This window comes from Madurella fahalii, assembly GCF_045866475.1.
Source record: "Madurella fahalii IFM 68171 DNA, scaffold_2, whole genome shotgun sequence".
Lineage (NCBI taxonomy): Eukaryota > Fungi > Ascomycota > Sordariomycetes > Sordariales > Madurella > Madurella fahalii.
In genome coordinates, this window is record NW_027263972.1 from 533,146 (window position 1) to 553,103 (window position 19,958).

Consider the following 19,958-nt stretch of genomic DNA (forward strand, 5'->3'; position numbering starts at 1 on the left):
TGCGGGAGAAAGGGTTTTGTTGAGTACATATCGGAAAGTAGGACGGGAATTGTACACCATCCTAATCTGCGGTCTTTACACCTACTATAGTATGAGATCCGATCTTTCCTTTATTACTGGAATTATGGACTTAAGAACTGTACATCGCTAGCTCGTTTGTTGCGTGTTCTTCGCGCTCAAGCTCATCCCGTGTATTACAGCGCAAACTTCCGTTGCTTCATTTCATTCATACCGCTGTGGTGTTCAAGTGTAAGAGTACGCGCCCTCTTTATGGTCGGTGCTCGGTACTACCACCAGCTTAATTCTCTCGCAGTCCGTCCTGTCGACGGTGCCTGCATAAATACTGTAAGTCTCTCCTTGGCCCGGCTCTTTGCATGCCAACCAATGGCTCGAGCCGTCGCACGCGAAGTATCCTTCTTGGTAGACTAAAACAGGGTCAGCATCTTCATCCGTCTCGTACATTGAAAACAACCGCTTTAGGGCCATGCATACTCGTAACGCCCTCGCCAGCGTGCTCTCTGTCTGATCCACCCCCTTTGCCGCCTGCAGTGGTCCTGAGTCGGCCGTCTTCAGGGTCGACGAACCAGACTTGGCCACCTGGAACGTCGACAGACTAATTTCCCGTCGAGTCAATTAGCAGTCCCTTCTATCCCGCGTTTTGCCTGGAAATTGATTCGAACATACCATAGACCCCGAAGCCAGCAGCACCGTCTTATTCTGATATGACGAGCAGACGTATTGTGGGGGCGCGTTATAGCAGTACACGCACGTCTGAGCGTCGGCGCCCACGTGGAATTGCAGGTTGCACACCTCGGCCTGGCGCAAGTTGAGGTCCGGGTTCGAGCTGTGCACCTCGAGCTTGAACGGGGGGCTGTTGGCGTCAGCCGCGGGTAGAAGCTGCAGCTGGCCGTCGCGGCATTGATACATGTCCGGGCTGTAGCAGGCGCCGCCGCAGGGGAGTGTCGGCTGCCCATCCAGCCGCGGGCAGAGGGTGGTGCCGTAGCATGTGTACTCGGACGGGTAGTACGGGGCGTTGCCGCAGAACGCGATGTTTTCTTGCTGGCCTCTTACGAGCCCTGCAGCGCAGAGGAGACTGAAAAGGGCGACAAGCGTCATTGTAGGGGCGAAGATCCTGCTCTAGGAGTTGGGGTGCGTGAGAGAAAAGGTCCAAAACCAATTGGGAGTGTTCACTGATCTCGGGTTTTAAAAACTTCGTGTCGACGGCACTGTTCTGAACGGTGCCTGATATCATGTCGCGCCATGTGATATTATGTTGCATGGGACCTTACATAAAAATATCCGGCTGCGACAGGGAATGAGAGCCTACCGTACTTGGCGTCTGTTAGTTTCTGCTGCCGAGTTGATTGCTCGGCTGGCCGTTGGCGGACGGGTGCGAGCTTTTCAGCTGAGGGCTGCTGCCAAGCCCGTATTGACCTGTCATCCTCGTATCGGTGTTGGTCCGAGCCTGCAGTGCAAGGTGAATTGGCATGTCGTGAGCGTCCGCCTGCCGGGACCCGGGACGGGATCGTCATACATTTACCCCTCGCCGCACGCTGTCTAACATGACCAAAGCCGTGGCCTAGGACATCGAGGAATTGTTTTCCTATTCATCTTCGCAGCCGCTAGCGACCATGACTCGGCCCCTCCTGGCACATGTCGCTGTTCTGGCCCTCGCGGCCGTTGGTCTTGCGACACCAGTGCATAGCCAGAATCAAGGTCATCATATCTGCGAAAAGTCGTACGAGGCCAAGGTCCGTGTCTGGCATGGCATTAAACCTGCTGCCCGTCCCGATCTGCTCACTTTGCGTTAGTACGATGAGCTGCACTGGGAGGAGCCGTTGGAGACGGGAAACCCCATACCAAACGGCTACAAGGGCCTGGATTACAATATCTTCCAGGTCGATCAGTACGATGGCTTCATGATTCCGGCATCGGGGAGCCAATACGCAATGGCGTTTGGAGGGAGTGGGAACATCTCGGTACACGATACGTGCGTCTTTCCATCCAATGCTGCCTCTCAACTCTAACAGGGCGATCTGAGATTTAGGGGTAAACGATCATTCTTCTCGCTGGAGTCGTTCAGCTACGCCTGCAGCGGTGGAGTCCCACAGCCAGAGTGCGCCATTTCCATGTGGGGATTTAGGGGTGGCGACCTTGTTGCTCACCAAGTCATCAACTTCCCCGCGCTGGATCCTGGGCACTTTCTCCACGAGTTTGTCATGAACTCGACTACTTTGGACCGGCGCTGGAGCCACTTATCGAGCGTGGGCTTTAGCATCGCTCGGGCTGATAATGGGGAGACAATGTACGCGGGTCTGATGATTGATGACTTCCAGTACACAGTGGGGGGCGCGTGCAGTGGCTGTGGCTTGTAGCAGAGATGCGGGCGCGATGGTGTACATGAGCATCCATCGCGCTTTATCTTCAGATGAAACATAATGCCCGATTTAGCAGCATTTTTATTGCTCTTGTCAACGGTTGCAGCGAAGTTCCATTGCCACGACCCACCGCGGAAGCTTGTTTCCGCTAAGGGTTGTCAGATAATTTCGGAGCAGGCCCCCAACGGCCCAGCCTCAACAGAAAGTCCTAGCTCAGGCCACCTATAGGTAACTACCCTCCGATATCGCGAAACGTGCGTTAGAGAGACATTGAGAAGCGTTGGCAAGTGTTTGCGCTCTACGATGTCTTGTGTCGGCCAGATTACGAGGCACCATTGCATGGGCGCCAGGGGCTCATTGTCCAACAGATGGATAATGGGCTATGGTTGGTTGATTAAAGCTCTACAGCGCGAAACGGGCTCGTAACCATCGTCGTCAGCGGTGCTGCTTTTGCGCGGGAAAGGCATTCTCTGGTTGGACCTAGCAATCCAATAGGGTGAGGTGACGATGTCTCCTCCATAAATACAACACCGAATCCAGCGCAAGCACCCACAGTCCTGGACCTCTGCACGTGTTGGTCCAGGTTGGAGACCCAACCGCTTGGCCCGGATCGGACCTGGCAGCCTGGGGTACGGCGTAGCAAATGCGCAAGCGCTTGGCTTGCGTCATTGCCGTCTTTCCCCAGACCATGCCAAGCTGGGCTTCCAAGGCAGGACTGCGACCCACGCAATTGCGCGCACATGAGGTCACGGCGCCATGTGGTCCTGTAAAAGTAAACTAACGGTCCTGAGTCCTGCAGGTCTCCCGATTCCTCCAAAACTTTCTCTTGCGGCAGATCACCCTATACTATAGCCTCAGGTCCTTCCACCCTATCATGTCCGCCCGTTCTCCATAAAACATTGCATCGGCTCTCCCATTGTATATAGCTCATAATATCTCGCCAACTCTACCATGATCATCCGCCGAGCAACGCTGGCCGACCTGGAGGCCATGACCTGGGTCCTGATCGGTGCTTCACCGCTCGACCCGGTCTACCCTTACCGCTTCCCGGATCGGCACCTGTATCCCGGCGAGTTTGCGGCCCTCTGCCGGCGGAAATGCGCCGAGTACCTCGAGACAAGCACAGTAATCGTTTGCGAGATGCCAATCGACGAGTTTGGCTACGCGACACAAGTCGTTGCGTTTAGCGCTTGGGACATGCCTGCCCCGGACGCCCGTCGCCCGATCCGTTCAGGTGCAGTTTCAGGGGCCGTCGGTACGTGCCATGACGTCATTTTCACCTTGAATCCTTACCCTCCCGCAGCAGCCTCCCCGTCATAAACAAACCGAATCCCATTGTCTTCTTTTTCCTATGCTACCCCAATTTCTGGATGCTAACAAAGGCATTGCCCAGAACCAACATCCCTCTCCTCAACTCCACTCCCCCCCACAACCATCGGCTCCCTGAACCGCCAGCACGCTTTCCGCGCCGCCTGCGCAAGCAACAAGTCCCGGCTCTTCGACTCCCGCTACCGATCCACCGGGGGTCACGTCTTCCTCAAGATCCTGCTCTGCCACCCGACCTATCAGCAGCGCGGGGCCGGCACCGCGCTCACGAGCTGGGGCATTGCAGAGGCGCGACGGCTCGGGGTGCCCACCACGGTGTTTGCGAGCCCCATGGGCTTGAGGCTTTATCGGAAGCTGGGGTTCAGGGAGATTGGGAGGTTTCGGGTCCAGCTCGAGGGCGAGGGCGAGTTCCTGGAGATTCCGGCGTTGGTGATGCCCGCCGGCATCAATTCTGCGGTGGGGATGACGTCTTGGAGGCGCAGGGCGAGAGTGGCGGGAGAATGCGGGAGCGTTGGTGGGGGGTTTGACGCACCCGCCGTGTGTGCGTGACGGTTTCAGCTGCAGGACCTTTGGATTGGAGTTGGGTTGTCGATTGCTTTTGGAGGAATACTTTTTTGCATTTGCACTTTGCCTTTGCATTTGCCTGGGCGGTCTGGGAGTCTTTGGGCACATACCACATGGATTTTGGAACATACGCGGAGCGGGCTGGATTATTTGGGCGGCCGCGTGCGGTTGCACATTGCATTGGGCTGTATCATTAATGTGGTTATACATTGGCGCAGTCTTCTATCGTACGAAGTAGACAACAGAGTTAGGCGGTGTTACGGTATGGGTTAGGGCATATACATGTAGACATTCAGGCTGGCTTCCGTCCACTTATCAAAATTAGAGATAGGGCTCTGGCAATCCTCTCATGAACGCGTGCCTGATCGGCTTATAACTGTTGTGGCACCGGATTTCGATGGGTCGATGCTGTTTAGCAAGCGCGATTGCAGTCTCGAGGCAATCCCAACCGCACTCAACTGACAGAATGTGCACAGGAAAATTGGCGAAAACATTTGTAAGACTGGAAACTCGGACTTGACACCTTGATTTTGGGGTTGACAATCGGCAAGGGGTGGGACAGCCGGCGCGGGCGCACAGTTCAGGCTGCATGAAACACTGGTCTTGATTACTGTGCGCTTATCTCGGCATCTGTCGTGCATCAAAGCCACGAACATTTTCGCCGTCTCCTTCGCCTCCATCCGAGCATCCTACACTTAGCCATTGCTGTTGCTATTACCTACCAATGGCTTCGGCACCGTTCATCTGCGGCCGCTGCGCCCGTGCGACCCGGACCAGAGCACTACCTCTGGCAGCGCTCTCGCAACAGCGGCGCCATCTTTCCCAATCGCTTCCCCTCTCGCTCCCCGCAGCCAACGCAGCCAACCCTTCGAGTCCGAACCCGACCGAGCATGCGCACTCAAAACCGCCGTCAGAGCCCCGTCGACCCCCCGATCCCGATCCCGAACCAGGGCCCATGGCGCGCCGCCTCGAACAAGCGACCGAAGATGCCCTTCTAACTGGAGGCCGTGCCGGCCGCCGCGCCATTGAAGAAGCGGGCTTCGACGAGGAGCTCAAGGCTAAGCTGCTGGATAAAGTAGCCAGCGCGAAGTTCAACGTCGAACACTCGTCTGCGCTGTCACAGGCGGGCATCACCTCCCGAATACCCGACTCGGCAGGACTCGGCACACGCGCAATCGCCGCTTCGCAGGCCTGGACAGGAGAGGAGACGACGGAGGATGCGGTACTGAGAATGCTGGATGACGCGAAAAAGCCGTTGGCACCTGGGCTGAGGGGCAAACCGAGGATGCCGGACTTGAAACCGGTAGATATGCGGTTGCGCCGGGAGGCGCCTGTGAGTCGCGGGCAGAGAGCGGCGGGGGCGCGAGACAAAGCGCATGCCTATGGCGGACTGGGGATGAAGGATTCTGGGCTAAGTGTGGAGGAGAGGGAGGCAGTGAAGAGGGAGTTTAGAGAGCGCTTCGCGCCAGGGGCAAGGGCAATGCCCAATACGGTATCCGGCCTGGCGGCGTTGGCAAACGAGCGGATCGAGGATGCGATCGCACGGGGCCAGTTCAAGAACATCCCACGCGGAAAAGGGGTAGAGAGGGACACACGTGCGGATAATCCGTTCATCGACACCGTAAGCTGGATGCCCCCACTACCACCACCAGCCACTCAGTGCTAACCAGCCCCTGCCCAGACGGAGTACATCATGAACAAGATGATCAAGCGACAAGAAATCGTCCCGCCCTGGATCGAAAAGCAACAGGAGCTCGTCAAAGCTGCTCACACATTCCGCGCGCGTCTGCGGAATGATTGGAAGCGTCACGCGGCACGCATGATCGCCTCGCGTGGCGGGACGCTAGACGAACAGATCGCCCGCGCAACGGCCTACGCCCGCGCCGAGGAAGCTCACAACCCGCGCCGGCGCAACGTCGACCAGATCTCGGTCCCGACGAATTCCACCGACGACGTGATCATGCTGCAGCGGTCATCGCCCCAACCGCCATCCCCAACCCAACCAGCGCCCTCACAGCCAGATGAGGCGCAAGTCCACACACCACCACCACAACAACAGCCATCACAACCCTTCCGTGACCCAACATGGGAGGCCTCCGAGCTAGCCTACCACACCCTCGCCATCGCGAACCTCAACACGCTCACCCGCTCCTACAACCTCATGGCGCCCGACCTGGCGAAGAAGCCGTATTTCTCGCTCGACAGGGAACTGCGCAACTGCTTTGCCGACGTCGCGCCCGAGGTGGCGGGGGAGATCAGGATCCGCGCGACCAAGCCCGCGCGGTCGCTGGTCGACGCGCCCTTTGGGGGTGCGAGGCGGGGGGCGGCTGGCAGGGGGTTGTTTGCCGGGGAGGGGTTTGGGCTGGGCGGCGGTGCCAGGGTGTATGAGCGGCGCGAGGGCAAGTATGGGCTCAAGGAGTGGTGGAGGGATTTGTGGAAGAGGGAGGGGCAGGAGGGGGAGAAGAAGGTGGACGGGACGGGGGGGTGATAGAGAGGATGATTCGAGGTATAGTGTAGTGTAGAGCGGTATTGTCGTGGCGAGCATAGCGTACGGATGGGTGCGGATTGTGAGATAGACGTCGACACTTGGCAACATGACGCTCCTGCTTCGGTTTCTGTTCTGATATGTCGGCTTCTCTGTCTCCGTTGTTTTGTCATGGTGATGGTCGTCTACGTGGAAGCATCACTGGATGCCTTCTCTAATGGTTTCTTGGTAAGCCGGATCGCAACGTCTCAACTACTACCTTGTTTGACCTCCCAATTTTCGGCGCCGACCAAGCCTCGTACCGCCATCGGTGTACATCTCTATCTTACGAGTATGTCTGACCTACATTTGACAGTTTTGACAAAGCGAGGCAAGTGAATTCGAGGATTTTTCGATTTTGCTCCGATTATTGATCTTTGATACGAGTCTGGCTACAGCCCTGGATTCGGTTATTCCAAGGCAGGCACTTAGTCTACGAAAGCATTTGTCTAAGCTAGCTATTGGCCCTGGCCGGAAATAATTCCAACTGCTAGGACGGGGGGTTGTGTCGGCAAATGAGGTTGACACAATGGAGGTCAGCTACCAGTCCACCACGGAGTTTGCGGAGTTAGATAAGTTCGTTCAAAAAGAAATGGCCCACATCCACGAACGGCAAAACTATCTCTAAGAGCAAGTAGGCTAGGAACCACTGCTTTCCCAAGCTCCATATGGCTCCCGGTTGCCATATACGGGTTAACTTTGGATAGCGTATTTCCCCTTCTCTACGCAAGAGAAACGTGTTGTTTGTTGGCGGGACTACGTTCTTGCAATGGTCCTTCATAGCCAAGTTCAGACTTGCTCTACACTGTCTTGACAATCCCCTACTTCCTTCCCACTCGTGCCAGGTGAATGCGGAAGGCGAATTGGAATTGTGTGTAAAGCAGTACCGCAATCATCCGTGAAGGAGAAAACCATCCCCGGTCCCGCTCGGAGATGAGTTGGTGACTGCTGCAAAACAGAACCCACGTCTCACATACCGTAAATAATCCTAACATGTCAGGGGTCCTCTCGCTTCAAACAGTCACCTGGGCGATGCTTAGTAGTTCCGTACACCTCCTTCATCTTATGGGCTTAGTAACAGCGTCGCAATGCCATGCCACCGCAGGGTATTGTGTTGGAAAAGAACCTTTTCTTTGAAGTATCCAATATTAGACAAGTTTACTGCATAAGCTTAGTAACTCCCCAAAGTCAACGGAGTTAACTCTATCTCCGCACATGATAGATCGTTCCACTACTACTTAACAAGCCATTATCCTTCCCGGACGGCTGCTATTATGTAGCTCACTCTCCACTACCCGTCTCCTAATACTCGCAATGACCAAAGTGTGGTTTGTCACGGGCTCCTCCCGCGGCCTCGGCCGTGCCATCGTCGAGGCCGCGCTGGACTCCGGCGCGTCCGTCATTGCCACGGCTCGAGCCGTGGAGAGCCTAAACGCTTTCACTGAAAAGTTCGGCGCGGACAGGTTTCTCCCGTTGCCCGTCGACGTTACCAAGGAAAATGATGTTATCCGAGCCGTCAATGCCGGCCACGAAAAGTTTGGCCGGATCGATGTCGTGGTCAACAACGCCGGCTACGCCAATACGGCCGCTGTTGAGGACATGGACATTCAAGACTTCCGGGAACAGATGGAAACCAATTTCATGGGCGTCGTCTACGTCACGAAGGCAGTGCTCCCCATACTACGGAAACAGGGTGCCGGACACATCTTCCAGGTCTCGTCGCTCGGTGGAAGGATTGGTACACCGGGTGTCTCGGCCTACCAGAGCGCGAAGTGGGCGGTCGGCGGGTTCTCGACCGTCCTCGCGCAGGAGGTGGCGCCTCTGGGGATCAAAGTCACGGTCCTCGAGCCCGGCGGAATCAGGACGGACTGGGCCGGCCCGTCGATGAAGATCCACCCGATAAGCGAGCCGTACAAGCCCACAGTCGGCGCGATTGCAGAGATGCTTAAGCAGCTATCGGGCAACGAACTGTCGCTCCCGGGCAAGATTGCCCGGATTATCGTCGATCTTTCCGAGGCCGAGGACGTCCCACTCCGCCTCCTCCTGGGCCCTGAAGCAGTCGATTATGCTGCGAAAGCCGCCGAGGCTTTGGCGGAATCCGATCGGAAGTGGCGGGACGTTAGCCTCTCGTCGGCCTAAAGGGACATTTCGGGAAGGGTACATCTCAAGGGGATATTTGGTCGGGGCTAGGGAAGGCGGTCGATCTGGCGGCTGACTGCCAGTTTACGGTGATAGCCCATATACTAGCCAATCTTGGGACCTGCTTGTATTCTAAATGTTTATCGGTATGACCATGCAATTTTACTATCCGTTTTGATTTCAATTTTTCTTGCCAGCATAGTGAAAATGACCAGTCTCCCGGTTCCTCCCGATCAAGTATTCCGTGATTAGTCTTAAAGTCTCCTGCCAGGCGCCTTGTTCACAACTTCTCACGCATCAGGGTTTACCGACATGGTTGATCAGTATGCTAAATTCCCGTGCACCACCGAACACCAGAGGACAGCTAACTACCTAGCTAAATAAACTACCTAGGAAAATATAACAGGAAAATTTTGACTCATATTCCCCGTCCAAAGCAAAGAAAACAGATCTGGTGCCCGCAAGCAACCTTGGGCTGCGGGCTACAATGTAATGGCAGACGCAGACAGAACAACGCGGTCTTTAGCCGCGGCAGGGGCTGGTCTTGATGTTCTTAACATACCCTCACCGTTTTGCCCAGAGTTGGCAATCGCATCAATATTGGTAATATAATGGCGCTGAGCTAGGTACTAGCATGACCTGCTAAGGTCATTACGGTACCTAGTTCGGCGTCATTATATTACCAATATTCCAGAATTCCTCACCGTTTTTCCCAGAGTTGGCAATTCTGGAATATTGGTAATATCATAACGCTAAGCTAGGTACCAGCATGACCTGCTAAGGCCATGACGGTATCTGGCTCGGCGTTATGATATCATCCAATATTCCAGAATTGCCAGCGCTGGGCTATACGGTCAGGGTATGGTAATATCATGATTAAGTCCCCAACCCCCCCCTCCCCTCTCTTCCCTGGCTAGGGTTTAACGTTGGAAAGATGGCACCCGAACTGGGAGGAAATGTGGACGCGACAAACGAGGAATAGAAATCGTGGGAAAGGAGAGCCGTCTGAACGTAGAACTAACCTTATTCAAGCTCCGCCTCCCGCGCAGCTGTCCCGAAGTTCTGCTCGGGGAAGTACCAGTCAGCCGCTTGCAGGGGCGAGTTGTGAGGCATGGGGCTGGCCTGAAACGGAACGTTGCCGGGGATCCAGGGTCCCTGTGTAGGGAACATGGTGTAACCGGTGTAGTAGAACTGGTTGGGGTTGTCGGTGTTGATCCCGCCGAAGGACATATTCCGCGGAATCGCCTGCGACGCATGCATGCCCGCTCCCGCAGTCACCGGAGGCAGAGCAGGTATGAACTGCGGAGACGTCCCGGTCTGCCCTGTCATCCCAATGCCGAGGCCGTAGGGCGAGTCCAAGGTGTACGCATTTGGCGGCGGGGGATGCCTCTGCTGGCTCCCCACGGATGTAGGTGCCGTCGTTGTCGTCCCCTGATGAGAGGTTGCGGTCTCCGCTGCAGACTGCTGTGTCGATGAGCCACCGGTCCGAGACGGGTGGTTCGGGACCCCGCTTGAGGAGGTCTCCGAAGAGAAGTTCGGGCGCATGCTGACGTACGTCCGGAATGTTGTTTGTACGATCGATTTCAGTCGCTCCCGCAAGACTTTCGGCTCGGACAAGGAGATATCACCGTGTTGAAGCTTGTGATCAAGGATTCTGAGAAAGGTCTTCGTAAAGTAATCCTCGCCTTCTTTTGGCGTCCCCTCATGATGTGTGTTCTCGTGCCCTTTTTATGATTGCAAGGTCAGCTACATGTAGTGCTTCTTCGTTGTTCGGAAGACCGTAACTCACACGGGCTTTTCGGGTGCGCTACGCCGGGAAACAGAACATCCCACATCTCGAACCACTTCTCAACCCTGTGAACTTCTTGGTTCTTCTTGCGGTTTTGCTTCTCGAGCTTTGCCCACTGCGCCTCGTCGACACCTTCCTTGAGGGTGGCGTCACGGAGGGCGCAAGGCACCTCGCTCTTCCGATGCGCGGCCAAGTCTTCCAGGCACTGCGCTCGATCGCGTCCGTTGCCGGTGCTGAAAGTCTGTTTGCACCTTTCGCATTGAACAGGCGAGTGTACGCGTTTGAGATGCTCCCTGTGGCAAAACGGTTAGTGCCCGGTGACGGTCCAAAACAGGTTCTCCTAACTTTAGCCTCTGGATGGACTTGAATCCGGGGCCTGCACAGGGCCTGTAGGTGTACTTGGATCTCTTTGCCGATCCGGAGCCGCCGTTGACGCCGTATTTGACAGGATCCAGCTTGTGAAAAGGGCACGCGAGCATCATATCGGGGTCACCGGCGGGCCCGGCGGGGGGTCCCATCTTCCCGCCTCCGTCTCCGTCTCCGTCTCCGCGGCCTTCATCCTCGCCCTCATCCCAGCCATCCTTCCCTTCGTTATTGTCACCATCAGAGTTCGTACGTCGCCGTTTCCGTGAAGATGATTTGTCCTGTCCTGACGAAGTTTCTGTCGGCGAAGGTTTCACTTCCGCTGATCCGTCGGAGCCGTCACGAGCCGCGGTGGTGCGCCTCCATTTCTCGACTTTGCTCTTCAGGGCCAGATTGAAATCCCGGTGGAGGAGGGGGATCAAGAAGGCCGCAAGGGAATAGTCGCTACCAACCGCGGAAAATACCAAGGACTCGATATTCCCGTCTTGGCCACTCCACTCGTTGTCGTCCTCATCCTCGTCGCTCTGGCCCGAGGTTTCGCAGGCGCTCTCGCACTCGCTATCGTCTGTGTCAGACTCTGGCTCCTCATGGAGCACGGCAGTAGGTTCTGCATCATCATGAACGGACATTGCATTCCGTAGTGAACTTGGCCGGCTGGGCGAGCTAGTCCGGAGGCCGCTGAGAGACCGCACGGAATAGCCTACAGGAGCCGCCGGTTGATTCTGTTGCATTTGCGCGGATCTATAACTCGGACGTCAGACCCAAGATATCATGAACAAAATCGTTAAATAACTGTGAGGGGAATGGGCTTGATCCTAGGCCACCTGCTAGCTGGGCCAGAGGTAATAACGTGAGAGCAGTCGTGTGTGCCTTACTCTTCGCCCCTCTCGCTCCCCGCCCACTGGTCTGCTTCGTCATCGTTTGGGAAACCACATTCCACAGCCGGCCCTGCCGAGGTTGCGAAGCTACTTGTCGATGGAGCGTAAAACTGCGAGCTCTCCGACGACGTCACCGGGCTCGGCGACCGCGACGTCGCAGTGCTCTTGGGCAATCCCTTCCACGAGTTGGGAAGAGGCCCGTGAAATTGCACAGGCGACCATCTCTGGGCGACAGTCTCGGCCTCTTGCGCGACTCGTGAGGGGGTTTGGCTCATGGTGGGAGGGACGCAGATCTCGGTGAAGTAGTGGCAGTAAGCGACGGCGCTTGAGAGCCGCTGATGGTTGGGAGTGGTTGACGGCAGCAGTGCTCAATCCTCATCGCGCTCCTTGATACGGATGGATGCTTTGAAAATTGAAATTGAGACGGCTGATCTCGATGGGCCATCCTTTTGAATATTTCCCCTGACGAATGAGCTGCGCGTCCTCTTGCTGGCATTGCAGATGGGCCGTCGGAGGGCTTTCTCCCGCCCAACATGATGTCCCAGTTGCGAGCCGACGCACTTGCGATGGTCGGATTGTGTGTTATTGGGCCAGATCATTCCCACTTTAGTGATCCTTTCAGGGCATTGGCCAACGAAGCTGCGCGCCGTGGTGTCGCTGCATGTCGATTGGGCCAACATTGCATGTTAGCACTGCAAGGCGACGCCACCATGTACTGACAAGGATCCCGAAGCGACTTGGGCCGCTGCTGCAGGATGCGTGCGAGAGCCCGCGCAAATGCGAGCATCTTTATATGTGGTAATTATGCCGTAGAGGGCTGGTTTCAGGTCTGAACCTTGTTTGATTCAGAGCTGATGGGAATGAAAAATTGAAAAGCCATGGGTGACCTAGGGTGACCTACGTAACCTGGTTGGCCTGCTCCGTGGAGTGTGCCTGTAGGATGCGGCTCGGGGAAAAAATCAGGCGACGTATGCAGCTGCACTTCTAGAAGCCACGAGGGTGCCAATGACATTGTGCAATTGACGCCAACCTGCAGCCAAATGTGTTGGGTTCGGATGGAGTAAGTAAGAGAACGAATGCTAAGGTAGGATTAACGTATGGAAAAATAGGTACCTTACCTACTACAACATTTACCTTAATCGGCAACACTCAGGCACTACATCAACCAGGATCACCATGTGACCGCCTTTTTGGATCTGAATGGGGCTAAAGGTTGGTGAACTTTCTGGAAGGTGAAGCACACCTTGCTCCCTCACCGAATTCACGCGCTCATATCAGAGAGGAGGCCACGTTGTAGGACTCCCCTGCTAAACACGTTCGTACACATGCACACGTGTTCTCCTGCTTTAGTTTTTCACACTTGTGCCGAATTTCCGTAGTGCCACAGCCTTCGCCTACTGTCATGCTCTACTGACACGTATCTCATGGGCCAGTTGCCTGCAGTGCATTGCCCGAAGTTGTCGTATTCAACTGCCTTGACTCACTGCGTATAATTCCAGTCAGTGCTTCACATGGTGTCACCAACTCCCGGAACATTCTCCCACGCATCTGCGATGCGAACCAAGCAAAGAATGACGCCCTTGACCTAACTTGCGTCCAAGACTAGCGTAGCCTCCAGAGCCTCAGCCATGGTCAGCCGCACAGGAATGTTTTTGTGGAAGTGATAGTACTTAGTCACCTGGGCTGCAAGGCAAAGCAGCCGCCTGACGACAGGCTTATCGAGCTATCGCCTAATTAAAATACCCGGAAATTCGATATTAGCGGCTTCCTACACATAATTCCTCCCTGCCATCATCAACGTAATATCGGATTCACCCAGCAGTGAGATTTCCCTTCCGCAACTAGCCTGCGCTCCATCCTTCACAGTCGGCCGCCTCGGGTTTCCTGGCGGGGCAACTGATTCTTGAAATATCCAGCTATCTGGCACCTTCTGTGTAGGATTTCCCAATGTCCCGAATTTGACTGGGCTGGGATGCACAGTTTTGAAAGTGCACCGGATAGGGAGCAGCCATGAGGAGAATAATGAGGACCAGAAGGAGTTGAGCAATGGTTAGAGTAATTAGCGTTTATTTAAAGCAGAGGGCGGCTGAGATGCTATGAGAACTTGAAGTGAAACCCGAAGGCGGCCCCCAGGTGTGGGTTTTATTATTATTATTATTATTATTTAAAAAAAAGGCAAAGTCGGGATGTGCAACTAATGTAAATGGCGAGCTGATCCAAAAACTAGAATGAGTTAACTGGGTTGTGAAAAGCAAAAAGGAGAGACTTTACTTCCCTGCGGAGAAGAGAGAAAAAGAAACATACAACACGAGGAATTCGCTGGTCGTCACCGACCCAACTACTACTCTCGCCCTTACTGGTTTATCTAGGGGAGAGCGGACGGGATCCCGAGTTTTCCAGTAGGTATGGTCGTATGTGATAGAGGCGTGGGGTACAAGGAGCATATGTATGCGTTAGTTATGAGCGTTCTGCCCCCCCCGGGGGGGGGGGGGGGGGGGTAATGGGAGGAGAGTTTGGGTAAGGAAAGGATTCGAGAACATTCATACATTCATGATAAGAGGGATGCTGGCGTTGTTTAAAGTTTTGCAGAGACAATTTTGACAACATAAAGGTTCAGTCAAGACTTATTTGCTAAGACAAGAACAAACCCAGAGCACTTAGCTTGATCTCAAAGAATTGTGGACAGCCGGGTGGGAGGCCTCTTATACGGGCGATAAGTTTTCCTAGGCCCCCCTAATTTTGGTAGTACTGCTGGACAGAGAGCATGTTATTATTATGCTGAGGAAGGCTTGGATCCTCGTCCAACTCATCCTCGTCACAATACTACATGAGTGCCACCCTCTTTGGTGCTATTCCTAAGTCAGCCGAAGGGGAGTCAGATACAACTCGACAATTCCCCAAATTACCATTAGCCCTCACTCGCTTATTGTACGCTCTCGTAGAACAACACCAACGTTTGACGCTGCTTCCACATCAACTTCATCAGCCATGGCTGGCGAAATCATGGGAGCTTGCATCGCTACAAAGGCCAACTTGAAGTGGTGCCGCTGGAACAGAAACGATGTTTCCAATCCCAACCCTAAATATATCCCACGTGAGTACCAAGGAGTATGTCCGCCGAGGGAAGCTCAGATGGCCAAGCAAGTGCAGGAGTTTCCAGGTTAAATACCTAGATAGCACCAACCATAGCGTTAAGCACAAGTTCCTTTACTCGGCTGCATCGATAATGAGCAAACCTGGTCTCCAGACTCCATCGGAGAGACGCAGTGGCTATGTTGTTGGTTTGTAGCGTAGATCGTACAATGTCGTTCGGTATCGGTCTTTGGGCAGGGACTAGTTCGGGTCGAGAGGGAGATTTAGAAGCCTTTTGCAAATTTCCCCTGATTCCTGCTGTGTTTTCGCTGTTCCCCGAAGTCATCCGGTGCGTCTTTCAACCATCACAAACGGGGAAAGGAAAAGAATGCGAGGGAAAGAGAACGAATGAGACGTGCAAGTTCTGGTGTTGTTCGAGTGGACAAGGACGGATCCCGGGACTTTTGCGACACGAGTGTTGCGTGGGTTGCAGCAGCGGCGCAGCGTGGTTGGTTCAGAGATCGTGTTCCTGCCCCACTTTTTGAGCCTGAAGCCAAGTTCAATTTGACATCAACGGTTGGCCATTGCGATGCGTTCCTTCGATCCCTTGATCTGCCTTCGGACGAACCGTCCTGAAGCACTCGTTCTTCATTCTTTGCGCTTCCTGTCCGCAACTTTTTGCCTCTCTATAAAACGGTCCTTCTCCGGTGACCGGGCCGCGCCAACCGCGATAGACTCGATCGGTTCGCACCCCGAATGCGGGGATCGCGTGAAGCCCCGCGACTCGATGCTTCTTCGACTTGGGTTCCCCGACTTGGGCCCCTCCCCGTCCGAGCCGTGCGTTGCGCCGCGATTAGGAACAGCATTCTAAACGGGCCGGAGGATGTTGTCGCATCTCCGCTTCCACCGACGGGCCCCGTCAAACCCGCCGTCTCCTCTGCCGGACCAGGGCCCCGCTGACGACGCTACTACCCAACATGAGCGCCCACAGTCGGCTCGAGAAATCTCCCAGCGCCCTGACGTACGCCCGCGGTCGCCGAATCACTCACAGATGCCGCCAATGTTACCCCCAATCGCGCGAGTAGCGTCGACAGGCTCCGATCGCTCCTTTGCCCTGCGGGACGACCCGCCGCCTACAGCCCAGGATTCGCGCGCACCGCCGGCTCGCCCGGCCTACAACGACGACAGCAACGTAGGCTTCATTGGCGGATTAGCTCTACAGAATCTACACCAGCATCGACAAGCAGCGCAGGGCCTACAGCCTGATTCTGCAGCAGCTACGGCCGGTCACCTCCCCGAAAGTCAGCTCTCAAGGGCGAAGCCCCCGCCGCCGCCTATAAATACTGGCCTTGCCGCTCGGCCGGCAATGACGGCGACGAAGCCTGCGAAGTCTGCGAAGTCTTCGTCGTTTATCACCCCGACCGATCTCCAGCACGGATCTGGCAGCTCTACCGGCAAGCGGCCAACAGGAACACGGTTCGCAAGCGAGCCCACACCTCCCGGTCCTGGCCTGGAAACACAGAAAGGGAGAAAGGGCTTACCGTTCCTGAAGAACCCCATGTCATCGCTCTTGATGAGGAGGAAAACGGGCCATAGTGCGCCTGACCCCCAACCATTCCTATTCTCCGCCACGCCAACCTACGATCCCCGCATTAGGGGCACCAGGGTCCATGACTTCAGCGCACCGCGACCGAAGAAGCCGATATCTAGCGCCGACTCCGTATCGGCCGCCAAGTCCGACGCCGGTGTCAATGGGGCTGTACACGTGGGTGCCGGCGAGCCTGCAAGTGCTCCGCTTCCTGCCGATGCCAACAGAGTCGACTCAGTCGAACCCTCTCGCCATCCCAGCGAGAGGACCACGCATAGCGATCAAGATAGCGGCCTAGCTCAAGGAGCGCAAGAGGTAGGAAAGCCGCCATTGGCGGCTGAGGCGGTACCGGTATGCCCTGTGCCGCAAGTACCCCCGAAGGACGAGTCCGCCACTAATTTTCGGACCTTGTCCTCGGCTACTACCTGCACGGCCGCCTCGGCAACGCCGTCCCGCCCAGCTGCCTCGTCCTCGGTTAGAACGACAGCATCTCGCAAGGTGTCCGTCTCGGCGGCGTCGAGGCGAGATTCAGTTGCATCGGCTATCCCTAAGCATATGAAGAGCACGTCGTCGAGATTCAGCTTCGACATGATCGGCGCTGCCAAGCAGGAGAAGCTGCTGGAAGAACGCCACCGGCAGCGCGAGCAGGAGAAGAAAACGTCGGACGATTCTGCGGGATACCATGACGATTTCGACGAAGACTCGTTTGACTACGACGCTATGATGGATGACGATGGACTCGAAGAGAGGATCCCCGGTGTCAATGCCGACTATGACGACGAAGAGGATTTTGAAGCCGCCATGGACCCGGATAACGATCAAGAGAACTTTGCAGGATTCGTGTTCCAGCGCTCGAACACCGGGTCGTCGTTGGCAAGCCCGAACACCCCAGGCATGCTGGCAACGCCGCGTGATACTAACGGCAAAGTGATTGGTTTTGCCATGACCAAAGACACAACCCCTGAGATACCGGCGGCGGCGTCGCCCATGTTCCCAGATGCTATCGGGCTGCCCAAGCCGGACGAGAATGCGCCGGGTCTTGGTATTCAGGGGTTGGATGCGAGCACAGCGACCGCCTCTGCTGAACCGACGTTGCAGCCTAGCCATCCGCCTGGACCGGTAAGCTTGGGACTCCCGCCCAGAACTAACAATGACGACCTCTACTTTGACGATGGTCTAGCGGATGAGCTAGATTTTGAGAATGACGGTGCCTTCTTTGACGAGTCCATCTTCGATAACAACGACACGGACCAGTACGGACGGCCTATACCGGGTGCCTTTGCCCAGGCCCAGGAAGCGATGAGAGCCGCACAGCAGCCGCAGCAGCCACCACAAGAGCAACCTTGCAAGCGGGACTCCGATATGGCATCGAGCTTGTCGGCGCAGTCCGCAGTTACCCTCTCCACAGGCGACACTTCGCTCAGTGCCGGTCTTCAGCAGCCGGCTGCCCAACAAACGCTCGAACCAGAACGCTCTTCTTCTCCGAAGCCGGCACCACCTGAAGCCGTGCCAATTATGGGCATCCCCGGCCAGGACTTAGCCTACCAAGCCGCCCTCGCTGAAGCCGCACAAATGGCGGCTGCCTCTGGGAAATTCCGGAGAAGCTCTTCCCCACCACCTCCGGATGATGACGAACTACCGATGAACTCGGCCGAGCTCTCTCCCCCTGACGCGTACCTTGAAGACCTCAACGACTACGAAACCGACGACTTCAACCCTGACAACTTTGGCGACGACTTTGACTTTGATGACGAGGCCATCATAGCCGAAGCCAACGCCAGCGCGCTCGCCAACGACGCCGACGGCTTCTACGGTCAAGAATTCGGCTTTTACTCTGCTCCGCTCCCGATCCCCCAGTCCTCCCATCATCAATCCCACCAGCACCAACTCTACCACACTCCTTCCTCGTCCTCGGCGGGAAGCGCTAGCAGCAGCAACAACATCCTCAGCGCCGAGAACCTCTACCAGTACGCTAACGGCGGGTATTTCGGCCCCGCCGGCGCCGGCGTCGGGAGGAGCGCTAGTGGGCGGGTGGTCTCTCGCGAGCCGAATCTGACGCCAATCACGGAGCGGTCTGAGTACTCGAACCGGAACTCGGTCATGAGCTTCACCATGCCGCCGCCTCCGGTAGGCGGGGAAGGGGGCGCGCGGAACTCGGCCTCGGCTTCACTGACGAGTCCGGGGCTGGCGCAGCTGGCGAGCTTGTTGTCCGAGGAAGGGGACGGGGTGGACGATCGGAATATGAGCTTGGAGGCGCTGATGAGGCTGAGGTCGAGGGCTTGGGGCGGCGGTGGGGGCGGTGGGTCCCAGGGCAGCTCGAGGGAGGGGAGTCCGAGGAGCGAGAGGGCGGATGGCGCCGCCACGTCGCCTTACGGCCATCAGCTTGGGCTTGGCAGCGGGCTGGTTGGGCACGCCCATGTGCGTGCGACGTCGGCTTTGGCTGCGCTGTGGAGCGGTGCGGAAGCGGGGAGTGGGACGGCGAGCCCGACGCTGGCGGGCCTGGGAACCGGCATGCCCCTTTCTGCGGCGCCCGGGTTGGCTCCCGGTGGCGGGAGTGCGGGTGGTGCGAATGGTGTTGTCTCCCCCCTGCCCCTGCGGCCGCCGCCCCTGTCGCTGTTTTCGCCGGTCCCGGTGCCCGCTCCGTCTCCGGGCCAGGCTCAGGGCCCGCTGGGCGGAAGCGCTTGCTCGCCTGTTTTGGAAGGAGAGGAGGAATCTCCCTCGAGTGCGGGCGTGGATGCTGCTCCTGTGTGTGGCCTGGCACCGGCTTTGCCGCTGCGGACGAAGAGTCCCGTGCAGATGCAGGATCAGGATGGAGGTCAAAGTCGTGACGAGGGGACGTCGCCGCAGCAACAATTCGTTCCGCGCAAGCCGGGAATGGGCCATCGTCATAAGGGGTCCGCGGATAGTATCTCGTATATCAAAGATGACGAGAGCGGCGCGAACCGCTGGGTGGTGGAAAGGAGACGGACGGCGGAGACTGGAGAGGTGGAGATCTTGGGGAGGGAGGTCGTCGAAGGTGGGAGGATATAGACACAAGTGGTTGGTGGCGTTTGTCAATTTTGTATTTCCCGGGTTTGGGACGCTTTGGATACGCGGAGGTGAGGCATGTTGCATATATAGGGTCTTAGAAGGAGTAGGCTGGACTGGTCTACTAATTAGCGTGGGGTTCTGGTACAAGGTAGAAAGCAACGGTCAGGTCACGCCTAGTGAGAAAAAGGAGCAGACACGGTTGGCAACGAGGGATGTATTATGATGTAGGTGGTAAAATTGTATCTTGCATTTGCAACCTCTGAGGGCCCGATTCAGGGCGCAAGTTTCATTCTCACTGTGAAACATC

The 19,958-nt window shown here is 56.3% G+C and overlaps 8 protein-coding genes and 1 non-coding gene across 9 annotated transcripts; 6 read left to right on the forward strand and 3 right to left on the reverse strand.

Annotated features, from left to right (window-relative positions):
- Positions 1-243: 243 nt before the first annotated feature.
- Positions 244-1,116, reverse strand: MFIFM68171_02900 (Endo-1,3(4)-beta-glucanase 1 carbohydrate binding domain-containing protein; the record flags this gene model as incomplete). Its single annotated transcript, XM_071058322.1, has 3 exons — positions 244-425; positions 493-613; positions 685-1,116. The coding sequence occupies 3 exons, from the start codon at positions 1,114-1,116 to the stop codon at positions 244-246; spliced, it is 735 nt and encodes a 244-aa protein (XP_070914423.1).
- Positions 1,117-1,631: 515 nt separating this feature from the next.
- MFIFM68171_02901 (uncharacterized protein) lies at positions 1,632-2,375 on the forward strand (the record flags this gene model as incomplete). Its single annotated transcript, XM_071058323.1, has 3 exons — positions 1,632-1,751; positions 1,812-1,990; positions 2,048-2,375. The coding sequence occupies 3 exons, from the start codon at positions 1,632-1,634 to the stop codon at positions 2,373-2,375; spliced, it is 627 nt and encodes a 208-aa protein (XP_070914424.1).
- A 954-nt stretch (positions 2,376-3,329) lies between these two features.
- MFIFM68171_02902 (Acyl-CoA N-acyltransferase) lies at positions 3,330-4,253 on the forward strand (the record flags this gene model as incomplete). The annotated part of the gene is made up of 2 exons (XM_071058324.1): positions 3,330-3,633; positions 3,772-4,253. The coding sequence occupies 2 exons, from the start codon at positions 3,330-3,332 to the stop codon at positions 4,251-4,253; spliced, it is 786 nt and encodes a 261-aa protein (XP_070914425.1).
- Positions 4,254-4,992: 739 nt separating this feature from the next.
- MFIFM68171_02903 (uncharacterized protein) lies at positions 4,993-6,756 on the forward strand (the record flags this gene model as incomplete). The annotated part of the gene is made up of 2 exons (XM_071058325.1): positions 4,993-5,889; positions 5,950-6,756. 2 exons carry the CDS (start codon positions 4,993-4,995, stop codon positions 6,754-6,756), a joined length of 1,704 nt encoding a protein of 567 aa, XP_070914426.1.
- Positions 6,757-8,106: 1,350 nt separating this feature from the next.
- On the forward strand, positions 8,107-8,931 carry BOA17 (Oxidoreductase boa17; the record flags this gene model as incomplete). The annotated part of the gene is made up of 1 exon (XM_071058326.1): positions 8,107-8,931. The coding sequence occupies one exon, from the start codon at positions 8,107-8,109 to the stop codon at positions 8,929-8,931; it is 825 nt and encodes a 274-aa protein (XP_070914427.1).
- A 1,023-nt stretch (positions 8,932-9,954) lies between these two features.
- On the reverse strand, positions 9,955-11,712 carry MFIFM68171_02905 (POZ-, AT hook-, and zinc finger-containing protein 1; the record flags this gene model as incomplete). The annotated part of the gene is made up of 3 exons (XM_071058327.1): positions 9,955-10,655; positions 10,721-11,013; positions 11,066-11,712. 3 exons carry the CDS (start codon positions 11,710-11,712, stop codon positions 9,955-9,957), a joined length of 1,641 nt encoding a protein of 546 aa, XP_070914428.1.
- Positions 11,713-11,954: 242 nt separating this feature from the next.
- Positions 11,955-12,236, reverse strand: MFIFM68171_02906 (uncharacterized protein; the record flags this gene model as incomplete). The annotated part of the gene is made up of 1 exon (XM_071058328.1): positions 11,955-12,236. One exon carries the CDS (start codon positions 12,234-12,236, stop codon positions 11,955-11,957), a length of 282 nt encoding a protein of 93 aa, XP_070914429.1.
- A 2,024-nt stretch (positions 12,237-14,260) lies between these two features.
- On the forward strand, positions 14,261-14,376 carry MP_IFM68171_r5. Its single transcript, XR_011605994.1, has one exon. It is a non-coding gene; the product is annotated as a 5S ribosomal RNA (ribosomal RNA).
- Positions 14,377-15,916: 1,540 nt separating this feature from the next.
- Positions 15,917-19,651, forward strand: MFIFM68171_02907 (AGC-kinase C-terminal domain-containing protein; the record flags this gene model as incomplete). The annotated part of the gene is made up of 1 exon (XM_071058329.1): positions 15,917-19,651. One exon carries the CDS (start codon positions 15,917-15,919, stop codon positions 19,649-19,651), a length of 3,735 nt encoding a protein of 1,244 aa, XP_070914430.1.
- Between the last annotated feature and the right edge of the window lie 307 nt (positions 19,652-19,958).